Raw genomic sequence first — 22,605 nt, 5'->3', positions numbered from 1 at the left:
GAAGGAGAAAGCTCTAGTGAGCTGTTTGACTGACCATGCTTGATTGTCCCTGTTAATACTGACTTTTAACACCACAAGTAATGAAAAGAGTTTCCAGCAGTAAATTTTCTGCATCTGCTTTGTTTGTAACATGGACGGCAGTGGTTGTGGAAGTGAGCCAATGCAGCACTGCAGCTGTTGCATCCTAAGCAGAGTTTTGAAAATTAAATCCAATGTTATAGCAGGTGTTGGCTAACCATTGCTTGGCCAGCTTAGATTTGTTGCAGTCCTTTCCGTTGATACAGGATGTTATCTGAAATAATTGAATAGCATATATTTATATTTTAGCTAAAGCAACCACTTAAGGTTTTGGTCTGAAGGTGGGTGAGTCCCTTGGTGTGTGACCTGTGCCAAGTGAGAATCGGGGATACCAGTGCTGGGTTGGCTGCGCAGGTGGCTGCTCATCTGGGCTGTTTTGATGCTGTTGGGGAGCACCAGGTGTCTTTATACTGGTATAACTGGTTAAGGAGGAAGGAATGTAGATGTAAAACATGGGAAAACAAAATGTCTCTTTAAATCCTGCATTTTCAAAACCAGCCAAGTATTATTTACCTGTTAAGCTATCAAAATTCCTGTTTCCATTTGATTTCAAGAAGAATTGTATGACAAGGAAGATAGGTCTGTGCTGTGGTCTGAAGCTCATCAAATTTTCATTTAGACTTTGAATTTTAGGAAAACTTCTTCCAGTGGCACTGGAAAGAACTTGGTGCAATTTTTTTTCTCTGATACAGCTGTATATTTTTTTTTGGGGGGGGGGGGGGGGGGGGGGGGAAGGGATGAAGGAGCTTGGGGATTGTATGTATATACAGGAGATTAGCTAGCTAGTTGGATGGGTGAATGTTTTGATCTCAACACCAGTATTTTCTGTGCAGGCTAATGTTTTGGGTGTTACCAGGCCAAGTTTCATGAAGACCAGGCTGCAGTCTAGCCTGAAGGTGATGTGGTCTTGGGCAGCACTTGAGATTCATCTCAGCAATTCATTTTGAATGTTATGTTGTCAGAGTTGAAAGTACACATGAAACAGCAGCAACAAACAGCAAAATCTGAGCATGGGTGATGGTTGGGCAAGTACTGCTGGGTCAACACAAAAGCGACTGAACTGGAATTTGCCTTGTCTAACCTTTCTGTTTGGTATTTCACATTTCTCCAGTAGTCTCTTTCCCAAAAGTGGGAGTTACTGAAACAGTCTGGTGTTTGTACAGCATTGATGGAAAGAGGGTTTCCTATGAGAAGTGGCTGAAAACTCTGAAAATTTGTCCCAGTTACCCCAGGTCCGACCAGATACTCTGTGACGCTCGAGTCCAGAAGCCACACCTGAAAAACTCTGGTTCTGCTGAGTCACAAGCAGGCAGGAGGCTGGAATTTGTCCTGATGAAATCTTGGGCTGCTGCCAGCTGGGTATGGTCATGGCAAAGGCAAGAGATCAATGCAGGGGGGGTGGAATCTAAGTATTTAAAAATATTATGGGGCAGGGAAAGGTTTCTATGTCCCTTGAAAGGGGGAGGGGTGCTTCAGATGCTGAGAAACCTGTCCCGGCTCTTTTAATATTTTGCCAGGGGTTTATGTGACTGGATTGAAGCAGGGATTGATGTCTGTAGCTTTTTAGCTTTATTTTAGTAGTAGTTTGTCTCATCTGGTGTCATTGTCACAAGCATGAGAAAGGATAAATGCGACACTTCCTAAAGGTCCTTTAATTTTTCTTTTTATTTTTCCAAAAAACACACTCAAGGACACCTGTGCTGTCTTGGGCTTGAGCTGCCTGTGAGCTGAGTCCTGCCTATTTTCTTTTTAATCTCCCACCTCCCTGCAAGATGGTTGCTTTGGGGCATTACAGAGAATTGCCACAGACCAGTTAAAAATCTTTGTGTGCTACTTCTGTAATTTGCTGTATGCCTGTCATACTATCAGAAAGATTTCTCTTAGGGATATATACTGGAGAAGGAAAATATTTCCTTGTGCTAAGAGAAGGGGCCTGCCATTTAAGACAGGAAAAGGCAATACAGTGTGTGGCATTTAAACTTTTTGACTCTCTCACTCATCCTTCATTTGTCCCTGTAGTGAGTGTGCAGGTGTTTTTGTGTTTCTGGGGTTTTTGTGTTAAACAATGGCTGGCCTATGGTGTCCAAAGGCAGTTCCCTGTGAGAAATTCACTACCCACAGGAAAATATGGCTCGCCACCTCTCTGTAGCCCAGGAGGGTTTGCTGGCAGAGCCCCCGAGATGCTGGGGAGCATGTGACGGCCGGCTGCGAGCACAGACTGGCTCATCCGCGCTGCTGGAGCTGGGGGAAGACTGCGGAAAGTTACTCAAGGCTGCCCTTAAAGTTTAACATGCAGAGAGGGTGGCTAAATTGTCACCGTTTTCCTTTGGGTTTGGAGCTACCTTTGCTGAAATGCAGCCTTGCTCTGTATTATGGGGGTTTTCCTTAGAGCTGTGTAGAATAATAGGTCCTTTATGAACGTCTGTGTTATTAAGGTTATTTACATAACAAGGAGCTGATCCCGTTGCACTTCCATTTGCCACCCGACCCTTCAAAGTTGGCGTTTATTGGCAATTTCGCTTGCTGCCTTAGCAGAATGCTGTGGTCAGCAGGGAAGGTGGAGCCTGGGCGCGGGCTTTCCTGCCAGCCCCAGCACGGCCGGCGGCTGCGCCCCGTGATGCCGCCGTGACTCACCCCGGCTCCCTGCACCGAGCCAATGGCCCCGCCGTCTTTCTCATCGGAGCGGCCTATGCATGAGCGCCTAGATGTCTGACGTGGCTCTGCCGCGGGGAGGTGTCAGCTGGGATTTCGGAAAGTTGGGGCCCGCTGCGTCAGGGCTCGTCGGACTGAGTAATCGGTGCAGAATCCAGGATGGACCTCGCTTGCCATGGGGAGCCTGTCGGTGGCGCCGGGATCGCCACTCTGCCGGTTGCGCTCGTCCATGCCCTGCACCCGGTGAATGCAAATACAGGCTGATCTTGAGTGAGAGGTCTCAGCTCAGTCCACCTTGGCTCTGTCTCATTGTCCTCCCAGATGGGGCTTTGCCTGCAACTTGTTTGGGGAAGGAGTTAGGAAATGCTGATGAAGGGCTGTGGGTGATAGGTGACATCTGCTGCTTATATGCAGAAGGAGCTAATAGATTGCTTATCTGATAATTAGTCCTAAGTTTAGTTGGGGGAGGGGGAAACTGTCATTATCGGCTTTATGGCAGAGCAGCTCATTGCATGCCAATCCAAGACTGTTTAAAAAAAAAGCAAACCACAAACAAAAAAAAAACCCAAAACAACAAACCAACCAACCAAAAAACACCACCAAACTACTACCATCTACCTCTTCCCTGGCACCACATGTGAAAATGAAGGAAAAATGATTCAGCATGTCACTGATGGAAATCTATTTCTGCTTTTCTTTTGCTGTGAAAGCCTTCTTTAGGGGTATACAGGGGGACCTCACCCTGTAACGGAGATGCAATGCTTTTTTTCTACCCTGGTAGGTTTCCCCATGTCCGTGACGTGTTGGCCGAGGCTCTGCGGCTCCTCTCCGCCCTCGGAGCGGCCAGTCGCTGCCCTCTGGACTCCGTGATCCCCGACGGGCGTCATGAGCATTGCAATCCCTCTGGGAGTCACTACACCAGATACGTCCTACTCCGACATGGCTGCAGGATCGGAGTGAGTGTTACCCCATGGAGGAGGGGAGGGTCTTAGAAGGCTGCCCTGGAGTGGGGCTGCAGGATTGGTGCTGGTGCTTTCCCCACTCCAGAAAAAGGGGGTGCTGGTCTGTTGGCTGTGACAGATTCTAAGTGTTTAACAAATGCAGTGTTATGGAAATTGGTAAGTTTGATACAGGAGACGGGGAAAAGGAGAATTCCAACAGTATGAGGCACTCAACCACAAGTTTTAGATCAGCTTAGCTAGTAAGTCTATACTCAAGTGCAAGCAGTTGTGTGTTTGCTTGACATTGGTGAGGTACAATCCAGCTCCGTTTCCAAAAGCTGTGTTATATGAGTCAGCGTGCTGAGCCTCCCTCTCAGTAGAGCCTACTAGCTCAGACTCAGTACCAATCTTACATGACTGATATCTGGACCCCTTTGGAGCTTGACCAGAGGTGTGAGACAGCATCAGCCTGTGTAGACACCTTTATTTTGTTTCTACCCCAAGCACGTTCCAAGAAGCACACCTCAGTGGGCAATCCCTCAGGGTCCCCACCACAGGACCCTGTGCAGGGCTCTCACCGCGGTCCCATCTCTGAAGGCCTGTTGGAGGGGTCTTACCATTTCTTTTGAGACTCTGCTTCTGAAGGAGTCAGGAACATTTCAAATCCAGAACATACTGCATTGTGATCTCCTCTAAAAACCCTTGTTAGAATGATGTCAGCTCAGATGAGTACTATGTTTTTGTCGGGGGCGAGAGGGAGGGCTCAAGTTATTTCTGTGTGCTTCTACCTCCTGCTTTCCTGCATCCTTATTTAAAGTACAGAGTGTAGCATCTCATTACAAAAATTTACAAAGGGCTTTTTGGAGATAGATTTTCCCCATGTATTACTTAAAGGTACCTACTGTACAAATACCTGATGTCAGATTGATCAGTGTAGAGCAGATATTGCTCCAGACTCTAATTTTGAGCTGTGAGAGCAGTGGGCTAGGGTATGAATCATTGTTTTTTCCCTTCCTTCTTGTCCCGATTTGACTATGCGCAGAGTTTGACTACACAGTTGCACTCTCTGCAAGACTGCTAATGCTCTTTTTTGTGTGTCTTGGCACTGGCCCAGTTCTAGGCATTCTTCTTCATGATGCTTTATTCCACCCTAAAGCACATATTTTTACATGTTGTTTTTAAATGGGGAGTCAGACTCTAGTAAGTCACTCATCTGCAGTGGGTACATGATCCTTCACTTCTCAAGGTTTAACATTCAGTATTGTTTGTCACCATGCTTCTCCCACACCAGCACTTTAAAGACTCAACATGCAGGAATTTTAAACTGTTTATGACAGGAGAAAGAGTGCTAAATAGTTTACTCGTGTACTAGGCACTTTGCTTTCAGGGCTGAGCATGGTAGAGAGGAGAGCCAGATATATCTACTACGCATGTCCCTTGTCACATTTAAATATCAAAAAGAGTGTCTGTAAACCTTCTGCAAAGCGTTTTCTTTTTCCCTGGTTGTAAGAAATTTGTAGGTCCAACTTGAGGTGAGGCTGGAGCGCTTTGAAAAAAAGCTTTTGAAGATTTCAGAATTGGTTTCTCTGTTTTCTAAAAAATGGGAATGCCAGGACTTTATTCTCCAGGCTTGGCATTGATGTACTGTTACTTGCTGCTGAAGTGTCCTTCTTGAGTCTGTTCAAAGTTAAGGCTATCCTCCACTTCTCCTTTGAAACTCTACTAGTTTCATGCACGAAGTCTGGGGTACCTGAGCTTCTTGTCTCTTAGAAGAGATTCATTTCAAAGATGTGCATCACAAAGGTAGTGGGAAGGTAAAAGGAAAACCAGCTGGCCCTCCTTTCAGGCTGAACTTTAGCATCTTCCCCTGGCCTCTGATAGAGAGGGGAAGTGAAAATGATGAAGGGTGTTTGTGTTCATCTGAGAGTGACATGGAGGCTGCAGAGTAGTTCTGCTGTGTTAGTCTGACTGCATATTGGACGTTGTTGAAGCTCCTTGGCAGGCTGCTGCTGAGGAAACATGGGCCCCAGCGTTGTTGCCCCTGGACACTGTTGCACCAGCAATCATGAAGTTTTATTGCTAATGCTTGCGGCAGCGTTGCTGGTATTCCGGTCTGACTGTAGTTAGGAATGTGGGTGACTTGGACAGAGGACGTATCTGCTGCTTATGCTGTTGAGGCTCTTTTCCTTCTAATACTGTTTCTGAAAATACGGTTAAACCTGAATGGATTTAACTCTATCAATCTGGAAGTCCTAAGGGACTGTTGCAAAGATCCAGCAAGGCTAGATTATGTGACGAGCTCTACACAATGTCTTCTATTAAGTGTATCCTCTGAGAGGTATCGCCACCTATATCTCCTGCTTTTGACAGTTTAGCTGACTGTAGTTATATTGAAAACCAAATTAATTTATCGTGTCATGCTCCTAAATCCTGAGCTACAGAAGTGCAGTTTGCATAGGTTTAAGGTCTTCTACTTTCTGCAGTTCTTTGTACAAAAAATTATTGTTCCTTTACGTTGCAGAGATAGATCCACCTTACTCGAGAATAAGCCAGAAGGTTAGTGCGTTGGAGAGTATATCTGGTTTAGTGGCAGGGTGGGGCAAACTTCAGTGCAGCAGAGATTTCAAGAGCTAATAGGAAGTCCAAAGGGCACAGGGGTTAGCATTCTTGGGTGGTGTCTAAACGCTGCCCCATGCGTGACCACTGGCCATTGTTGTTTGGGTACTGCCTGATTCATGCTGACAATGTAGGACCCACTGAGAATCCTGTGAGATCTTACCAGAGCAGCAGAGGTCCAAGGTAAAGTTTTCCTTTTTGTATTTTTCTTTTCTGCTTGCTCAGCTACATGCTATAATTTTGAAGATTTTACCTGCAGACATGATTCGGTAATGTTCTGCTGTATTCTGATATGGGCCCTACTTCTGATCTGTGCAAAGATTAGCTGACTTCCACTGTCTGTTACAAGCAGACGATACGTTTCCTTGCTGGTATTCTGTCTGTAGCCTCATTATCTAATATTCACTGCATTGAATTGCAGCTGTACCTTTTCTGAGTAGGGTTTCTGCAGCTTTCTGCTAAGGATATACCTTACATTTTTAGCTGTTTTTTTTCACCACCGTGTGGTGGAAAAGCGCATTGTACCTTAGCAGCAAATTTCCTCTTCAGCACATTGCACACCATGTTGCTGTATAGAAAAAACAGGGTGAATCTGATTTGTCTGTGGCCACTACCTGTCCAGGTCATCAATTTTGTTGCCTCTTTGAAGCAGGAATCTCCAACTGCTGGTAGTTGCTGTCAGGACAGCTGCAGGTTTCATGCAGACTTTTACCACAGGACGTTGGACTCAGCTAACAATTAGTATCTGAGGGAGAGAGAAACAAGGGCAGATGTAGGAAAGCTGCTTAGCTGCTATTTGAAATAAGCTGTTGCAGAGATAACGTGGCAGTACTGTTCAGTAGGTTTGAGATTAGGCTAGCTGAGTTCAGATGGGAATGCTGAACTAAACCCAACTTCCTCAGCTGTAAGGAAACTGAGCTGCTTGCACGCTAATTATCTTTTTAACTTCCCAGATTGAGACCCAGTTTAATGAGTTATCCAGGGTGGCCCTTACTCAGTTCCTTCTCTCTGAAAGCAGGTTCATCCTGTATAACCTCTGCACACATGATGCCTGGTGAAGCACATAACACCTTGATTTCATGAAGTTTCTTCATTTTGAGCTCATGTGTTGAATAGAACAGCAAAATACTGGCACTAAAAAAAATGATGTTATATTGATGGGTTTTACTTCTGGCCCTTTCTGCAGCCCAGAGTCTGTGGAAGCTAGTCCAGCTGTCAGTGAGAAGAATGTGTACTCCAGCCACGGCTATGGGGCCACCCAGAAACACAGCTATCGCGGGCTGCCTTACGCAGTGAGTACTCTCTCTGCAGTGAATCAGCTCTTTACTATCTACTTTACTCTTTTCTCCTTGTTCCATAGTTCTTTGCCTGTTAAGCCTTAGGAGTTTTGGCTTATTTATTAGGGAGCACTGAGTTACAGCTGAGTTCTGCCATATATTTTGTATTTGTGTGTTTATTGTTTGTGAAGTCTCACATACTCTATAGCAAGCTTTATTAGTGTTCTAGGTGATAGATTTTTAACTGAAGTATACAAATGAAGTGTGAATATATGTGAATATATAATATTTTCCTGTTGGTAATTTTATGCCCCATTTGGTTTATTGTGCACTATTTAAACTTTTTTCAACTGTGCAGATTTTCTTATTGGTAATTTACAACTATGAGAAACAAGGAACGGTCAGGAAGAATGGGAGCATGGCTTGAAATTATGGGATGAACAGGACGTCACAAAATCACTGAGGTTGGAAGGGGTCTCTTGAGATCACATAATCCAACCCCATGCTCAAGCTGACTCTGCTTGAGCAGGTTTCCCAGGACTGTGTCCAGTTGGGTTTTGAGTATCTCAACAGACGGAAACTCCACATCGTCTCTGGGCAACCAGTTCCCATGTTTGACCACTGATGTAATCTCGGATTATTAGCCGTACAACAGTTAATGTCAAAATAGCCTAGTTGTTTTCTTAGGTTTTGAATTTAATTCATTACTGCAGAAGAAAACCATTCACATCTTTTAGAAATATTGCTTTACCTTCTTGGTAGATTGAGGAATTTGGACTGCTGTTTTACACCAGTTGTTAAATAATAACCTGGGAACTGTGGATTTGGGACTTCAGTTTCTAGGCATTATATCTCCATGTTAAAAGTCGTACTGCAAATACTCATTTTCAGGATCATAATTATGGAGCCCCTCCTCCTCCCACACCGCCAGCCTCTCCTCCTGTTCAGACCATTATACCTCGTGCAGAACTGAACGGCCTGCACTCGCCTGATGAGGAGAACTCCGGGGACAGTGAGAGCTCCTCAGAAGGAGAATCAATTCCCACTTGGTGCCACTGCAGTGTCTCCCAAGATGGTTTCCTCCTCAAGTGTGAAAAGTGCAGGTAAGCTTTGGTGCAGTGCAGATCTGGACTGCTCCTTCTGTTAACTTCTCATACCGAACCGTGTCACGTTTGGGCTGTGGGACAGACTTCCTTTTGCTAACTGGAGCGTTCTTCCCAGTGCTTTACCCAGTATTGACCCTCCTCCTTTGCGTTGTCAGCCTGACAAGTGTTGGTGGCACCAGGAGTGGAGATGAGGATGTTAAATCGATGTTCTTATCATCCTGGGCCCCACTGAGGGCACGCATCTTGTGACATCCTGTTGAATTTCAAGTGACTTTACTCCTACAAACCAGCTTCAATTGTGCATTCTCCTTTGGCAGAGGAATGAGCAGGGGGAAGGTGATCAGACTCCGCCGCCGGAAGCAGGACAACGTGTCAGGTGAGCTTGAGGGTGTAATTCTGATAATGGTGACTTTTGCATTCTTTCTACAAGACCTTTGTCTTTTGGCTGCTGTGATCATCTAACTGTGATCAGTGCCCGCTAATGTTCTTTGCCTCCTAGCCACTGGGATTTTCTCTTCTCCTTCTGCCTCGCATCAGTTAGCTCTTGGGAGAATCAGATTATCTTGTGAACAGAAAAAGGAAATGTTCATCAGTGCCGTTCTGTGAGATACCAGAAGTTTGGGAGACCTGTTCCCAGTTTGGGTGGGAAAACTGAGCTGGTATAGTTTTCTCAGGGAAGAGCTATGCAGGGTCATTAAGTCATCTTGATGAAAATGGACATAAGGGAAAGCTGTTCTCTCTGGGATGAATAAAAACGTTGCTAATGAAGCACTCCTCTCTATAGGTGGGGACAGCAGTGCAACTGAGAGCTGGGATGAAGAACTATCTCCCTCTACAGTGCTGTACACAGCTACGCAGCACACCCCTACAAGCATCACGCTGACTGTCAACCGCGTCCGTAGAAGCAAACCTAAGAAGAGGAAGAGGAGTACAGAAAAAGCTCGCACTGCTCCAAAGGCCAAAAAGATCAAGGTATGTGGAGTGAGGCAAAGTTGCTGAGGTTCCTACCAAATGCTGTGGGGAGTATTGTTGAGAGCAGGCTGACAAGCTGGCGGTAGACATGAAACTTCTGTCCTGTCAGGAATTGTTCTTTCTGGTGTAATAATGTGAGGCCTTGTGTTTGTGACCTGCTAGAGTACGTGGCTGTTGGTTTAAAAATTGCCTTACTGAACTCCACCCTTATTTCCCAATGCTGTCCATTCATGCTCAGAGCTTGGATTCAATTACATATTTTTCCCTTCTGCTCTATTAGGATTTAGGGAAATAGCTTTTGGAGCCTGTCTGTTTGTGGCAAAGGGGCAGTGTGTGAATAGAGAGAAAAATGAAAGGAGCAAGGCATTTCTTAGCAGGCTATGTTAAGGAACCTGGGCTGCAGAGCTTCAGCTTGACACTGTTCTTCAGGGACAGGCGTAGTGCCTGTGTGGAAAACTACATAGGTAATGATGAAAATTTGTTGAGGGATCACTTTACTGCCTTGTTTTTGAGGGTTTGGGGCCTGACATAATTTTGGATTGTTTATATTGGAATGCAAGTGTGTGAGCAGCTGGTTCTTTCCCATCTTTTGCTAGCTCTACCATGATTCTGGTAGGCACTGATTAAACAAAAGATTGGGAGCAGGAGCCATGTGAGGTCTTCAGGTTTTTTTGTTGTGAACCAGCTTGATTCTGTTGCTGGCCCTTTCTTCTGTCAAAGCAAGGTGGGTTAGTCAGGACAGTTTTGGTTTTGATCTTGAGATTTTTACTAAGTATGATGCAGGCCTTTTTAGTTCAGAAATGCTGGCCAACAAGCTTTTCAGCAGTTTCCACTGGATTTGCATTGCAGAGTCTTTTTGTTCAAGTCCATTGCTGCTTGTGTAGGTCTTCCTGTAATTCTTGTCATCTTTTATTAAGGGTTGGTCTGTTGGAGTAAGATCTAATGAGGTGCTGGGTTGCTAATTCTGAGGAAATATATAATACTTTGCTTTTTTTCTCTCCCTCTCCTTGACTGGGGGACAGGCCTTTCGAGAGGGCTCACGAAAGTCTCTGAGGATGAAGGTGAGTAGAACCGAGAACCCTCTGTGATGGTGGTGGGTTTTTTTGCCCTGTATTTTGTGCTCTCCTGGTTTGCCTGGGGTATATTCTGAGGCTGGTCCTACAATCAGAAAATCTGAAGCCTTTACTATGTACCATAAGCAGGCCTATTGATAAGGGTATCACAGGAATTGCCCCTTGAACCTTGCTTCTGCTTCAGATAGCTTTCTGTAAGGTAATGTCATCCAATTCCAAGAAATATGACTGATTCATGACACTTGGGAGTGGGGTGTTTGATCTAAGGGATGTAGAACTGGTTGTGGCCACTCTTCTGTGAGGCCAGTTATCATTTGATTGCATCAAAGCTGTTTCAAGCTTGGGCATCAAAGCAGTACACAAGTTTAATGTTGAGTCCCTAGCAGAGTTGCCTTCTTTCTCTCCACATCCTCTTATTAGGGATGGATGGGACAATATATTTATCTCTGACTTTCTGCAATACTGGTAGGTGTGGCTGTCTGATAGAAAGTTTATTTGTCAAAAAAAGACAACTTGCACTTTGAGCTAACTGTGTTCCTGCAAACACAAGAGGTGCCTTAAAGTTCACTCAGTTCCATCTCACCCCAGTACTGTAGCTGACAGTGGCTTCTAGCAGGTGGCTCAGAGAAACAGGACAATGCTGTGGCACATCTGTATGCACCTATCTCCTTAGTACTCAAGCACCATGAGAGGGTAAAAATGCATGAAAACTCTAAATGCTTTTAATGTATATGATGAAAATAATGACTCTTCTTCAGTGATCTTTGTCACTAATACCTCAGTGTCACATATGTCTCAGTCCCTTATGAAGCCAGTTGAGTTACTCACCTCTGGAATATTATTTGTTGAATTACTTCAACTATTGTCAAATAAAGAATGAAGCGCTTTTTTTTTCCTACTAGCTTCTTTTTTCCCCTCCCTTACAAAGTGGTATAAACGGATTACCTGATTTTGCCCTCTCTTCTTTACACTGCTTAGGACTTGCAGTTTTAACCCTCTGGGTATTAGCTTATGTGCTACATTCAGTTTCCTGAAACCCTGATGACCATTTAGCTAGAAGGTTCAGAAGTATTTTTGGATCAGTCACTGCAAACATTGAGATGCAGCTAGCATCATCTGGCATTACATTGGACACGAGCAGGTTGACTCTAGGAAAAGCCTACATGAGATTTATTTGCCTTTGTGTGTTCTGTTCCTTTTTTTAAATCCTACTTAATTATTTTTCCAAAGTGATTTTTAAAACTTTTTCTGCCCATGTACTAGCGTAGTTTTCTTCTATATAGCAGTACCATGTAACAACTCTCAAGAGGCCTTAGTCCTGCACAGAGTTCTCCATAGATTCATAAGTGGCACTGTTGTACAGTGTTCTGGAGGATGCAGGTTCTGAAAATGGTGTCCTCATAACCAGCACTTTCTTAGCTTGGAATAAATTTGCCTTTTTTCGTAGCATGTTCATATGCTCAGAGCACTGTGGATGATAGGTTTTGCCTGTTGTGTGCTAACTTTCACTCTTTGCTGTTCGGTGCAGAATTCCCCTTCTGAAGCACATGCTTTGGACGAAAACACAGCTGAAGGGTGGGAGAATCGAATACGACTCTGGACAGATCAGTACGAAGAAGCCTTTACTAACCAGTACAGCGCTGATGTACAGAATTTGTTGGAGCGTCATCTAAACTCTAATAAAGAATATGTGGGCAAAACTGCTATGCTAGACACAATCAACAAAACAGAGTTGGCCTGCAATAATACTGTTATTGGGTCCCAGATGCAGGTAAGAACCATGGCGACAGAAGAGGGTTAGGTCAGGTACTCTGGTTTCTAGACATGAGGCATGGGCATGGGTGAGCAATATTGTAGCTGATCATGTAATTTCAGACCAATGGTATAGATTTGATATAAAAGGAAGAAACAGAAGAGATGCCAGTGCCAAGACAGATTCACAAACACTTGCATTCAACCAAATCAGCATTGCTAAGTTGGGGATATTTTGTACAGTTCTGTGATATGGTTCGCAGGTATTTTACCGTAAAATACTTCTGGTCACTGAATGGCTTGAGGCAGAACCAGATCTATCACTTGCTGGAGATAGGAAATTTTCTGCTTTCCAGCTGAGTTTTCCTGTCCTCCTTTTGGTTTGGTTTGGTTTTGATGACTACTTTTTTTTTTTCCCTTCTGTTGTGTGGAAAGCTATTTTAAAGAACCTTTCAACTTTATTTCAATGTTTTTGGATGATTATTTGGACTCTGGTAACTTTCAAATTCTGCACTGCTACAGTTTATTTTAAGGAACTCTCTCTCCCTAACTTTCCTCTTCTGAGATGTGCAATGATTAGTGTCTTGCCAGCTTTATGGAGTGCACGTAGACAAGAAGAAACAGGAAAAAGGATGTGTTTGTGTGGTGTATGTTCTCCCCACTACTCTTCTCAGCTGATGTTTCATCTGGTCTGTGCTTTACTGAACATAGAGCAGCATTCCCAGTTGTTTCAGGGTTTGTGGGGTTTCCTTGTCCAGGAGAATGGAGATAGGTGCAACTGAAAAGAATGGGCTCCAAAGCAGATGTTGGGCACCTCTTCTGTAGAAGGGGAGCAGAGTCAGAAACCTGAATATCAGGTATATGTTTGTGCTTGAATCATTCTTCTTGATAGCTGCTGACTCACCACTTGAAGTTCACGTGCTCCCTGCCACCTTTCCTTCTGCTTTCACGTAGGTGAAGCACATCAGGCAGAGCACAGATACTGCCAGTAAGGGAGAGTGCAGACAGAGAACTTTGGACTCAACTTCCTTCTACTCTTGACTCTAGTTCTGTGCTAATAGGACTTCTGGGGGGGTTGGGGAGAAACACTTCTACTTGACTGTGTGCGTAGCCTTCCTAGAGAGAGCAACTGAGGAAATATAGGGAAGAAAAAGTTCTGCTACTCTAGAAATCTTAATATTATCTGAGTCTAAATATAAAGTCTTTTTCCTCCTTCACATGAGTTTTAGGAAAAGTCCTGAAATAAGTAATAAAACATATGATGTTTCTTTTTATCACCTTCATAGAGTACAGCAGGACAGATGATTATAAAAGATATCATACATAAATGTGCTTGTTCTTGCCCTACTTTCTTACCACGTCCCTTCCCTGTACAGACATAGGTTTTCCCCACAGGGAAGAGTGGCCAGCATTCCAAATCAGAAGACTCCAAATGCAATATATTCCAAAGAAATAAAAAGGTAGAAAGTTGCAAAACTTCATAGTGAGCTGCACTTACTCTAAACAAGCTGTAGGTAGGTACCTGTCATTGCGCATGCTGGGAGAGTCTAAAGGGACTTAGTGGCTTTGTAGCTCCTTTTGGACACTGAGGAAAGACCAGGTGGCTGTCCTGGGCTACTCTTTGTCAGCCCTTATGTCCTTGTTTTCTCTGCTCAGCAGACAGCTGTGGAGTGTTGTGAGGAGGATAGCCCGTAAGGTACGGAGTGCGTGGTCCCTCATCCTGTGCTTCATATTTTTGTTCCACTCATTTGTCTCATCTTTGTTAGACAACCTGAGGAGGCTTCTTGGTTTGCATCAGTTGTCTTTTAACTAGATATCATTACTGGACATAAAAATAGCTTTTCTGGGAGATAAGGAGATAGGTACTTTGAGCTAGGAGAAAAACTAAAGAGGTTGTGTCAATATGCAGATAGCAGGTGTGTGTAGAAGATGGCTATCATAACTGCTCTATTTGTCCATGAAGACTCTGGAGAGAGAAGAGAGGAATAAAAATGTTTTGTATGTCCTGCATACTCTCCCAGTTGAGAGAGTTGTTTGTCTTGGGTAAGCAATGATGCAAGTATATACTTTTTTAAAAAGAGAAAGAGAAGGTGTGACCTAAAAGCTTCCCCAAGCCAGGAGGAGTAGGGAAAGACGGAGTTAAGAGTTATACAGGCAGGATATGGGATTTTGATCATTGCGATGTTTTGGATAAACCAGTTCTTGACTGTCCTAATGATGCAAAGGGAAACTTGTGAAAATACGAAGCTGTTCAGTGTCATGAATAAAATCATCTTAGTGCTGCCTACTACCAGATGCTTGACAAAGTGAAAGCTGTGGGTCACTTTTCTGCCTGCTGCTGCCAGACCAAACCCAGGGTCACTATTTACCCGTTGTTGCCTGTGGTAATTGCTGACTTGAGCTCAAGCCCCTGATTGATTTCACATTCTGAAGTGAAGAGCGAAAGGGCCTTTATAAAATAAAGCCACTGAGTATTATGCAGATGTTGATCTGCAAACATATCACAACAGTTTTGTCTGATTAGCAGTCAGCAATCCCTAGCCTATGACATGAATAAAATCATTTGTTCTTTTCACACATGAAAGTATGGCAGCTAATCCTCTTCATATTTCTAAATTCAGAGAAAGAAAACAAGCTGAGCTAGGGTCTTACCAGAAAAGCTATGAGATCATTCCTGTTTTACCAAACTCAGATAATTGTTAAATTTGACAGATGCAGAGCTTCCGTTTCCTTCATGGGCTCTCTTCTCTTCCCAGCACCCAACCTTATCCCACCTGTGTTCCCCAAGCTGTTTTCCAGCATCAGGGGAACAGTAATACAAAACAGTCATGGGCCAAAGGTGAGGGTGAAAGCTACCAGACATTAACTCTCATCTATGAAAGATACTAAGAAAATTTGATAGAGTAGTAGAATAATTTCTGTTGGGAGGAACCACTGAAGGTTGTCTGGTCCTACCCTCCTGTGTAGGGCCAGCTTAGATGAGAAACTGATTATAACAGCAAACAAGCGGTAGCATAGACACAAAATTATTCTGTTGGAGACACTTATGTCTCAGTCCTAATTTAACTACTAACTTCAGATACTTTCTCCTTATCTCCTTCAGTCACACACTAGCAAATCTAGTCTTGTTTGTTTATTCTCTGTTACCACAGTTGGATAGTACTAAGCGTATGCAACATTTTAAAATAATTTAGCCACTACTCTTGGCAGTCTAAGCAGTCTTATCATAGAATCATTAAGGTTGGAAAAGACCACCAAGATCATCAAGTTCAACCATCAACCCGACACTGCCATGCCTCCTAAACCATGCCCTGAAGTGCCACGTCTACACGTCTTTTAAATACTTCCAGGGATGGTGACTCCACCATCTCTCTGGGCAGCCTGTTCCAGAGCCTGACCACTCTTTCAGTAAAGAAATTTCTCCTAATATCCAATCTAAACCTCCCCTGACGCAGCTTGAGGCATTTCCTCTCATCCTATCTCTAGTAACTTGGGAGAAGAGACCCACCTCTCTTCAGCCTTCTTCCAGGTAGTTGTAGAGAGCGATAGGGTCTCCCCTCAGCCTCCTCCAAACATCCCCAGCTCCTTCAACCACTCCTCATAAGACTTGTTATCCTACAGTTCACTTGTGTCATGGGTTTGTTGATCAGAAATCAGGGCCAGCAGTGTGGCTTCCTGGGCTGGAAATGTTTATTTTATGCCAGTTCAGTGGACTTGGGGAATCCTCTGTCAGCTCCTATCAGGACCCAAGATATGAAGACATGAACGACACCCTGCAAGGCTTTTCAGAGTCTCCAATACATACTTGCAGGTTTTTCCAATTGCCGGCAGATACAGTGGTATGAAAAAGAGATACGTACCGTAGGCATGATAAATGTAGCACTGGATATATCTTTAAGAGGAGATCTGGAATAGCAAGACCATTACTCCCATCTGCATAGGTTTCCAATGAATATTTTTATAAAGCTATCTTTATCCTGGACCTGAGTGAGGGATGTCAACAAATAGAGCTTACTTTACTGGCTGATCCAAGATCTGCAGAATAATGTCATATTAAAACAACAAAAGTCATCTTCCCAAAGAGGTTTAATTCAGAGCACATATAAGATTGCTTAAAAAAAAACCCTCTGGTTCAATGTTTCATATGGTCAGTACGGAGGGTTTCGTCTGGTTCCCAGTGCTGAGTGCTGCCTTAAGGCATTAACTTCATTTTCACAAGGTTAGAACATCATGGGTTCTGTCATTGTCCAGACTGAGCCCCTTAAGCTAATGTGATTTTTAGCCATTTGAGCAGACTGCTCAGTAGCTGTTTCTAAAAAGAGAGTTTTAGCACTAAAAGTTGCAAGCGTGTTTTTAATAAAATCTGTGGTTTACTTCTAATTTAGATAGATGACTGTCGTTATTACTGAAGTATGAACACTTATGCCTCAATTCACTCTGGAGAAGTATCAAAACAGGGTCCTTATGAGCAGTGAATAGCGTCCTTAGGAAAGAGCAGGCGCAGCTCTTGTAGTGAGGCAGCCAGCCATCTTCACATAATTTTTACTTGCAGAGAGGTTCAATCTGTTAAGAAAGAGAAGTACTTTGTTTTTATGGAAGAAGTCTTTCCTGTGCCCTAGTGCTTATAATATCCCTTCCATTATTTTGTAAAATATGTTGTGTTTGGATGTGTGTGCTTAAAGAATGTTGGGGTTTCACACTGTCAAGATGCGCTGTTGTGAAAATCCACTGTAATAGAGCTGTAGACTTCAACATATAGAAGATTGAGCAAACTGTCACTACTTAGTTAAAAATTTATTTCTTCATGTTGAAAAAAAATCTACAGCAGTAGTTGAGCGGGCAGGTGAAGAGAAGTTTCTGGGTAGAGATAGAAATTGCCAGCTTAAGTCTTTGGCCTGTTAGTTAGAATTTGCCATCCTCTGCAGAAGGTAAACCTTGTGGTGTTTTTCTCTAATGTGTGACAACCCACAATTTAGGGAAGATTTGAATTATTCTGGCTGTGGAAGGGGACATAATTGCAGAGCTGTTCCGTGTTAGCAGCAACTGACAAGTCTGGTTATGCCTCCTAGCTGCAAGAGTGAAATACTTTGTGAGCCTTGCTGTTGAAGGAAAGGAATAAATACTTTTTGCTTTTGATAAATATTATCAAGGTCATTAGTCATTACTAAACTGTTACAGAATAAACAATATATTTGCCTGACAGTTTCTGTGTGTTGCTATTAGAGTAATTTTTCTTTTCATGTAGTAAGATATTCTTCATGAGTTAAAGGCCTTTGGTTTAAATTCTCATATTTTGCTCTGTTTTTTGTTACAGCTGCAGCTGGGAAGGGTGACTCGGGTTCAGAAACACCGGAAGATCCTAAGGGCAGCAAGAGACTTGGCACTAGATACCCTTATAATTGAGTATCGAGGGAAGGTTATGTTACGACAGCAATTCGAGGTCAATGGGCATTTCTTCAAAAAGTAAGAGTACTATGAAGTGATTAGTATGAGAGCATCATGGCACAGAGGGCCTAGTGCCTCTATGGGATGATGTACACTTAAAGGGCCTTGTCAGCTGTGCCATCCATAGCAATGTGAAATCAAAAATACAACCTCAGCTTGATGCTCTGCTTATCAACCAAAACCCTCTGAAGTAGATCTGTTAAACTGTGATGATGGAAGTGCATAAGCATCCAGAGCAATAGCACTGATGGAAGCACTGCTTCCAGTGAAGTGAGAGATACCTGTTATAAGTGCCATGGGAATTGGGTATTTTGGGATTGAGACATTCTATTACTTCTCCAGGCCATATCCCTTTGTGCTCTTCTACTCCAAGTTCAATGGCGTTGAAATGTGTGTTGATGCCCGCACCTTTGGTAATGATGCCAGGTTCATCAGGCGTTCCTGCACTCCAAATGCAGAGGTAAATTCTCTCTTCACCATCGCTGTAACTGCAAATACATGTTTTACACAGGCCTAGTGCATTCCCTTTTTATGAATATTCAAACTTAAAATGCAGTAAATGGGGTAAATTGTCTGCATCTCTTACTTGTTTGATGGTTTATACCTGGAAGATGAGAAAGTTTGGGACCATGAGGTTTTTCTTTGGAAGGAAAGGGTTTCTTTTATAGCTTTCATGTGGCTGCAGAATGGTAGGGTAAGCAGGTGATAGTAAGTGGAAGTGGAAAAGCACAGGATGAGACGAGCAGTGAAGCAGGCTTTTCCCTCTGGAGAATTTAGGATAATTATTCATGGATTAGATAAGAGCTACTTTGTGGAAGGAGTCTTCCCTCTTGGAAGTGAGAAGTGCAACTTGTGGAGATGTTAGTTTCTCTCTACTTTGTTTAACAAGGTTCGTCATGTGATTGCTGACGGGATGATCCACCTGTGTATCTATGCTGTTGCCACCATTGCCAAGGACACAGAGGTTACCATCGCCTTTGACTATGAGTACAACATCTGGTGAGTCCTTCACCTCGCCCAGGAGCTCTCCACTGCCCTCCTGGACTGGACATCTTCCTCCAGCCCTTTCCTCGCATTCTACATTTTGCTCCGTTTTCTACTGAATTGCATTTTCCGGCTATTCTGTCCAGTTCTGCTGGCATATTCTACAATAGAGGCCATAAGGTAGCCTGCTGTCCTTGCTTTGGCACGTGGTGAGATGTTTAGTAGGAGATGCATTGAATGTCTCTGTACAAGGGTTGAGAAATGAAGAGTGACACGAATTATGTTTGTGTTTTGGAGCAGCAACTATAAAGTGGACTGTGCGTGTCACAAGGGGAACCGGAATTGCCCTGTGCAGAAACGTAGCCCAAATGCTGCAGAACACCTACCTCCACCTGTTTTAGGCACACTGATTGGGGCAGAAACACGCCGGCGAAAAGCCCGCCGAAAGGAACTCGAAATGGAACAGCAGGGTGTAGCATCAGATGAGAACAGCAGTCAACAAATGGATGAAGTTCCTGAGGGACCAGCAGCAGTCAGTGACAATGAGGTAAAACCCTTGACACTGTTATACATATTATTACCATTTGGTGGTGTGGAATCTGATGCAGTCAGCACTGGGATCTTCAGAACAGAAACTGCAGGAGGCCTTTTTTTAAATCTTTAGCACCTTAGATTACCATGGGAATCTTGGTAACTTTAAAGCAGTACCAGATTTTGTTTGACGTACTAAATCTGGGCTTTTTCAGGTGGCAGAGAAGGAGGAGAAACAAGAAGGGGAGAAAGAGGAGCCTGTAGATGAACAAGGAGCCTTGGTCCACAGCCGACGGGCAAGTACTTTGTCAGTCTGGGTATCATCCCCCTTAGGACTTGCTTCATGCAGTGACCAACAGGTCCAGTTGGTTAATTTCACTTGTTTCAACACAGACTTTTTTTTTTTAAAAAAAACAACCACACAAAAAACACCCAGGTTGACTCCATATCACAGGATTTATGTTAGGTTGCTGCACATCAGAAGGTATATGACAGATTTGTTTCCTGATTGAAAGTTTTAACTGTTATATTCAGGGCTATTCCATAGTCAAAAATATACTGTTAACAAGACAATCAGCACCAGATTCGAAACAGGTAATTGCACCCTTTTTATGTTCCTGCTGCCCTTGTTTATTGCCAGTACAAGAATTTATGGAGCCATATAGAATCATAGAATAGTTTGGGTTGGAAGGGACACTTAAAAGTCATCTAGTCCTAACCTGCCCTGCAGTGAGCAGGGACATCTTCAACTAGATCATATGATGAACCAGAACTTGATTTTTGTTAAAACTTGACTGGTTTTTCTGGATTAGGTTTGTTAATGTGTATCTGTTCCCTGTATGGGTTCATAAACATGTTGCTATGTGGGAAAAGGGTAGTATCAAGTGACAAGTTAATAAGAGGGGTAGACAACCAACAGCACTACTGGCACAAGTCAACAAAATTTGCTATATTCTTTTTTAGGAAACCCCTTTGTCCTCCCAAATCATTGTTGTCCTAACCAGTCTTTTTGATCAGAATATTTCTTAGTGCTCTTGGATCTTTGATAATGCAGTCCCTCTTCAGCTGCCTTCTGTGCTGAGTAGATCTGGGGTTTATGGTTGTGCTTTGTATGGCACCTGGGATTGCTCTGTGGGTTAGAATATTTTGTGAATGTGAATGGAGCTGTTCTGGCTCAACTCATTAATCTCAAAAAAAAAAAACATCAGCCAACTGGCCCAAAAACCAAGGAAGAAAAAAAAAAAAAAGTGTTCCCATCCTTCTGCCAGCCAACAAATGTTTTGTAGCTACAGAGCCCTGTTTTTCATTTGTTCACCAAATACCTTAATCACTAGTCTTTCTCTAATCAGAGATACGGATGTTCCATGTGTAAATTTCCTAAGAATTCTTTAAATGTTAAGATAATGCAGCAAATTGTAGGGCTGAGGGCTGTCCAGCAGAGATCCTTGCATTATCTCATGGATTTTTACTTTTTTTTTTAGAAAAGGCAAAATAAAGCAGTCAGTTTCTACTGACATTTGAATAAGAGCAGTCATCCATTAGACTAGCCTTAAGCTTGGAAGGAAGATTTCATTTTAATGCAGGGAAGCTGATCTCTTTCTGGGACAGTATAGTTCAGGAAGACTAAGTGAAGTGTTAGTTTCCCATGAGCCTGTAAGCCCTGTTCCTGTAGGTTGCACCGGTTAATCTCCTTTAATGAGATTCAGTTTTATATACTTGGCACCAGGTAAATACCTGTATGTATAGTTTTCCCAGTCTCTGATTTTTTTTGTGTATTGGGTATTTTTGAACAGAAAACTGTAAAGCCCAGGCTCCTGTAATTGAGTACTGCTGTGTGCTTCAAGATACTTTCTTTTCCATGGCAAGTCTCAGAAGGCACTTGACCCTTGACTTGCTAAAATTCATTTGATTCAGCCTGTTTTTTGCCAGTCACTGCAGCATTTGTTGTACTGGGCGTTTTACATGCATAATTACCAATTATTTCTGACACAGCTAGGTGATAAGGTTTCCTGTCCTCTCTGCTTAATAAATACCTTTGTTTTGCCTCCCTATTCTCTCATGTTCCGGTTTTCTTATCCGCTATGTAAGCTGCTTAGACAAGAGCTTTTATTTTTGAGCTAGGTGATCTCCTGATATCAGGGAAGGAATGAATCTGGATCATTTTAGTCAGATTGTGTGGTGTGTTATACTTTCTGCAAATTATGGTTCACTTCTGTTGCCTCTGACTTCTGCTTGCTTCTACTGTTTGGTCATTAGCAAGTAGCTCTATTTGTTTCCAAGTCATCTCTTCACTCTATTCTTACAGTTTTTACTTTTTCAAAATTATGCATTCCCTTGTGGCTATTTTATAAACATAACTCAGTAGTATCTAAGTGGTCCTATTTAAGAACAAAGTCTAGTTCTTCTAGTTACTCTTTGAACGCATGATTATGTTGTTATTCTGGGAAATTTGCCATGTTGAAAAATGCAAATATCTGAAAAGAACTGCTTCTCTCTGTCCCCTCTCTGGCTTTTGTCATTGCTACTTGGCAGTTGTTCTCCTTCCTGTGCTGCATCCCATATCTGTTCTTGCCTCCTCCTCTTTATGTGCATAATTTGCAGTGCTGACTTAAATTTACTCTTGTGTTTTAGTCCCGGGAAGACAGGAAGGTAGAAGCTATCATGCACATGTTTGAAAACTTGGAAAAGAGAAAGAGGAGACGAGAGCAACCATCAGACCGTAACAGCACTGATGCTGAAATCAACATCAATTCTGAAGCTCCTGAGCTGGAGGAAGTAAAAACAGAGACTCCTGAAATTGAAGATGGAAGTTCAGCACTGAGTGCCGTGGCTTCAAATGTTTCTAACAGTAACAGCAGTACTGGGGTGAACACACGACGGTCTTCACAAGTAGTGGTAAGACAAAGATAGGACTGTTCAATAGCTTGTACCAGCCTCAGTTGCAGCATATCTGGTCGTAAGATAGTTTAGGTTGGGAGGAGCTTCATGGGGTTCTAATATGTTCTGCATCAGGCAGGGTCAGCTCTGAGGTCAGACCAGGTTGGCCAGGGGTTTCACCCGGTCTTGTCTTGAATACCTCCAACAATGGAGATTGCACAGCCCCTCTGGGAAATCTCTTCCAATTCATGACTGTTCTCATGGTGAAAGAATTTTGCCTGGTATCCAGTCTGAACCTCTC

The 22,605-nt window shown here is 43.2% G+C and overlaps 1 protein-coding gene across 6 annotated transcripts in view; it reads left to right on the top strand.

Moving 5' to 3' along the window:
• Positions 1-22,605, top strand: part of SETD5 (SET domain containing 5) — a 69,084-nt gene that overhangs the window by 22,811 nt on the left and 23,668 nt on the right. For 4 of the 6 annotated variants that reach the window (XR_010373305.1, XR_010373306.1, XM_064453657.1 and 1 more), the window contains exons 2-14: positions 3,512-3,686; positions 7,474-7,579; positions 8,456-8,667; positions 8,988-9,046; positions 9,455-9,642; positions 10,665-10,703; positions 12,244-12,486; positions 17,782-17,930; positions 18,255-18,372; positions 18,802-18,911; positions 19,197-19,443; positions 19,643-19,723; positions 22,059-22,322. Coding sequence is in view for 4 of the 6 variants with exons in the window: in XM_064453657.1 (XP_064309727.1) it covers positions 3,616-3,686; positions 7,474-7,579; positions 8,456-8,667; positions 8,988-9,046; positions 9,455-9,642; positions 10,665-10,703; positions 12,244-12,486; positions 17,782-17,930; positions 18,255-18,372; positions 18,802-18,911; positions 19,197-19,443; positions 19,643-19,723; positions 22,059-22,322 (1,887 nt within the window). In the remaining 2 variants the exon portion in view is untranslated. The remainder of the gene's footprint in view (positions 1-3,511; positions 3,687-7,473; positions 7,580-8,455; positions 8,668-8,987; positions 9,047-9,454; positions 9,643-10,664; positions 10,704-12,243; positions 12,487-17,781; positions 17,931-18,254; positions 18,373-18,801; positions 18,912-19,196; positions 19,444-19,642; positions 19,724-22,058; positions 22,323-22,605) is intronic. The other 2 variants (XM_064453659.1, XM_064453658.1) reach the window with 2 other exon arrangements.

The sequence above is a fragment of the Phalacrocorax carbo genome, chromosome 6 (genome assembly GCF_963921805.1).
Source record: "Phalacrocorax carbo chromosome 6, bPhaCar2.1, whole genome shotgun sequence".
NCBI lineage: Eukaryota > Metazoa > Chordata > Aves > Suliformes > Phalacrocoracidae > Phalacrocorax > Phalacrocorax carbo.
Note: the sequence above shows the minus strand (reverse complement) of the source record. Positions and strands in the feature narration are given on the sequence as shown.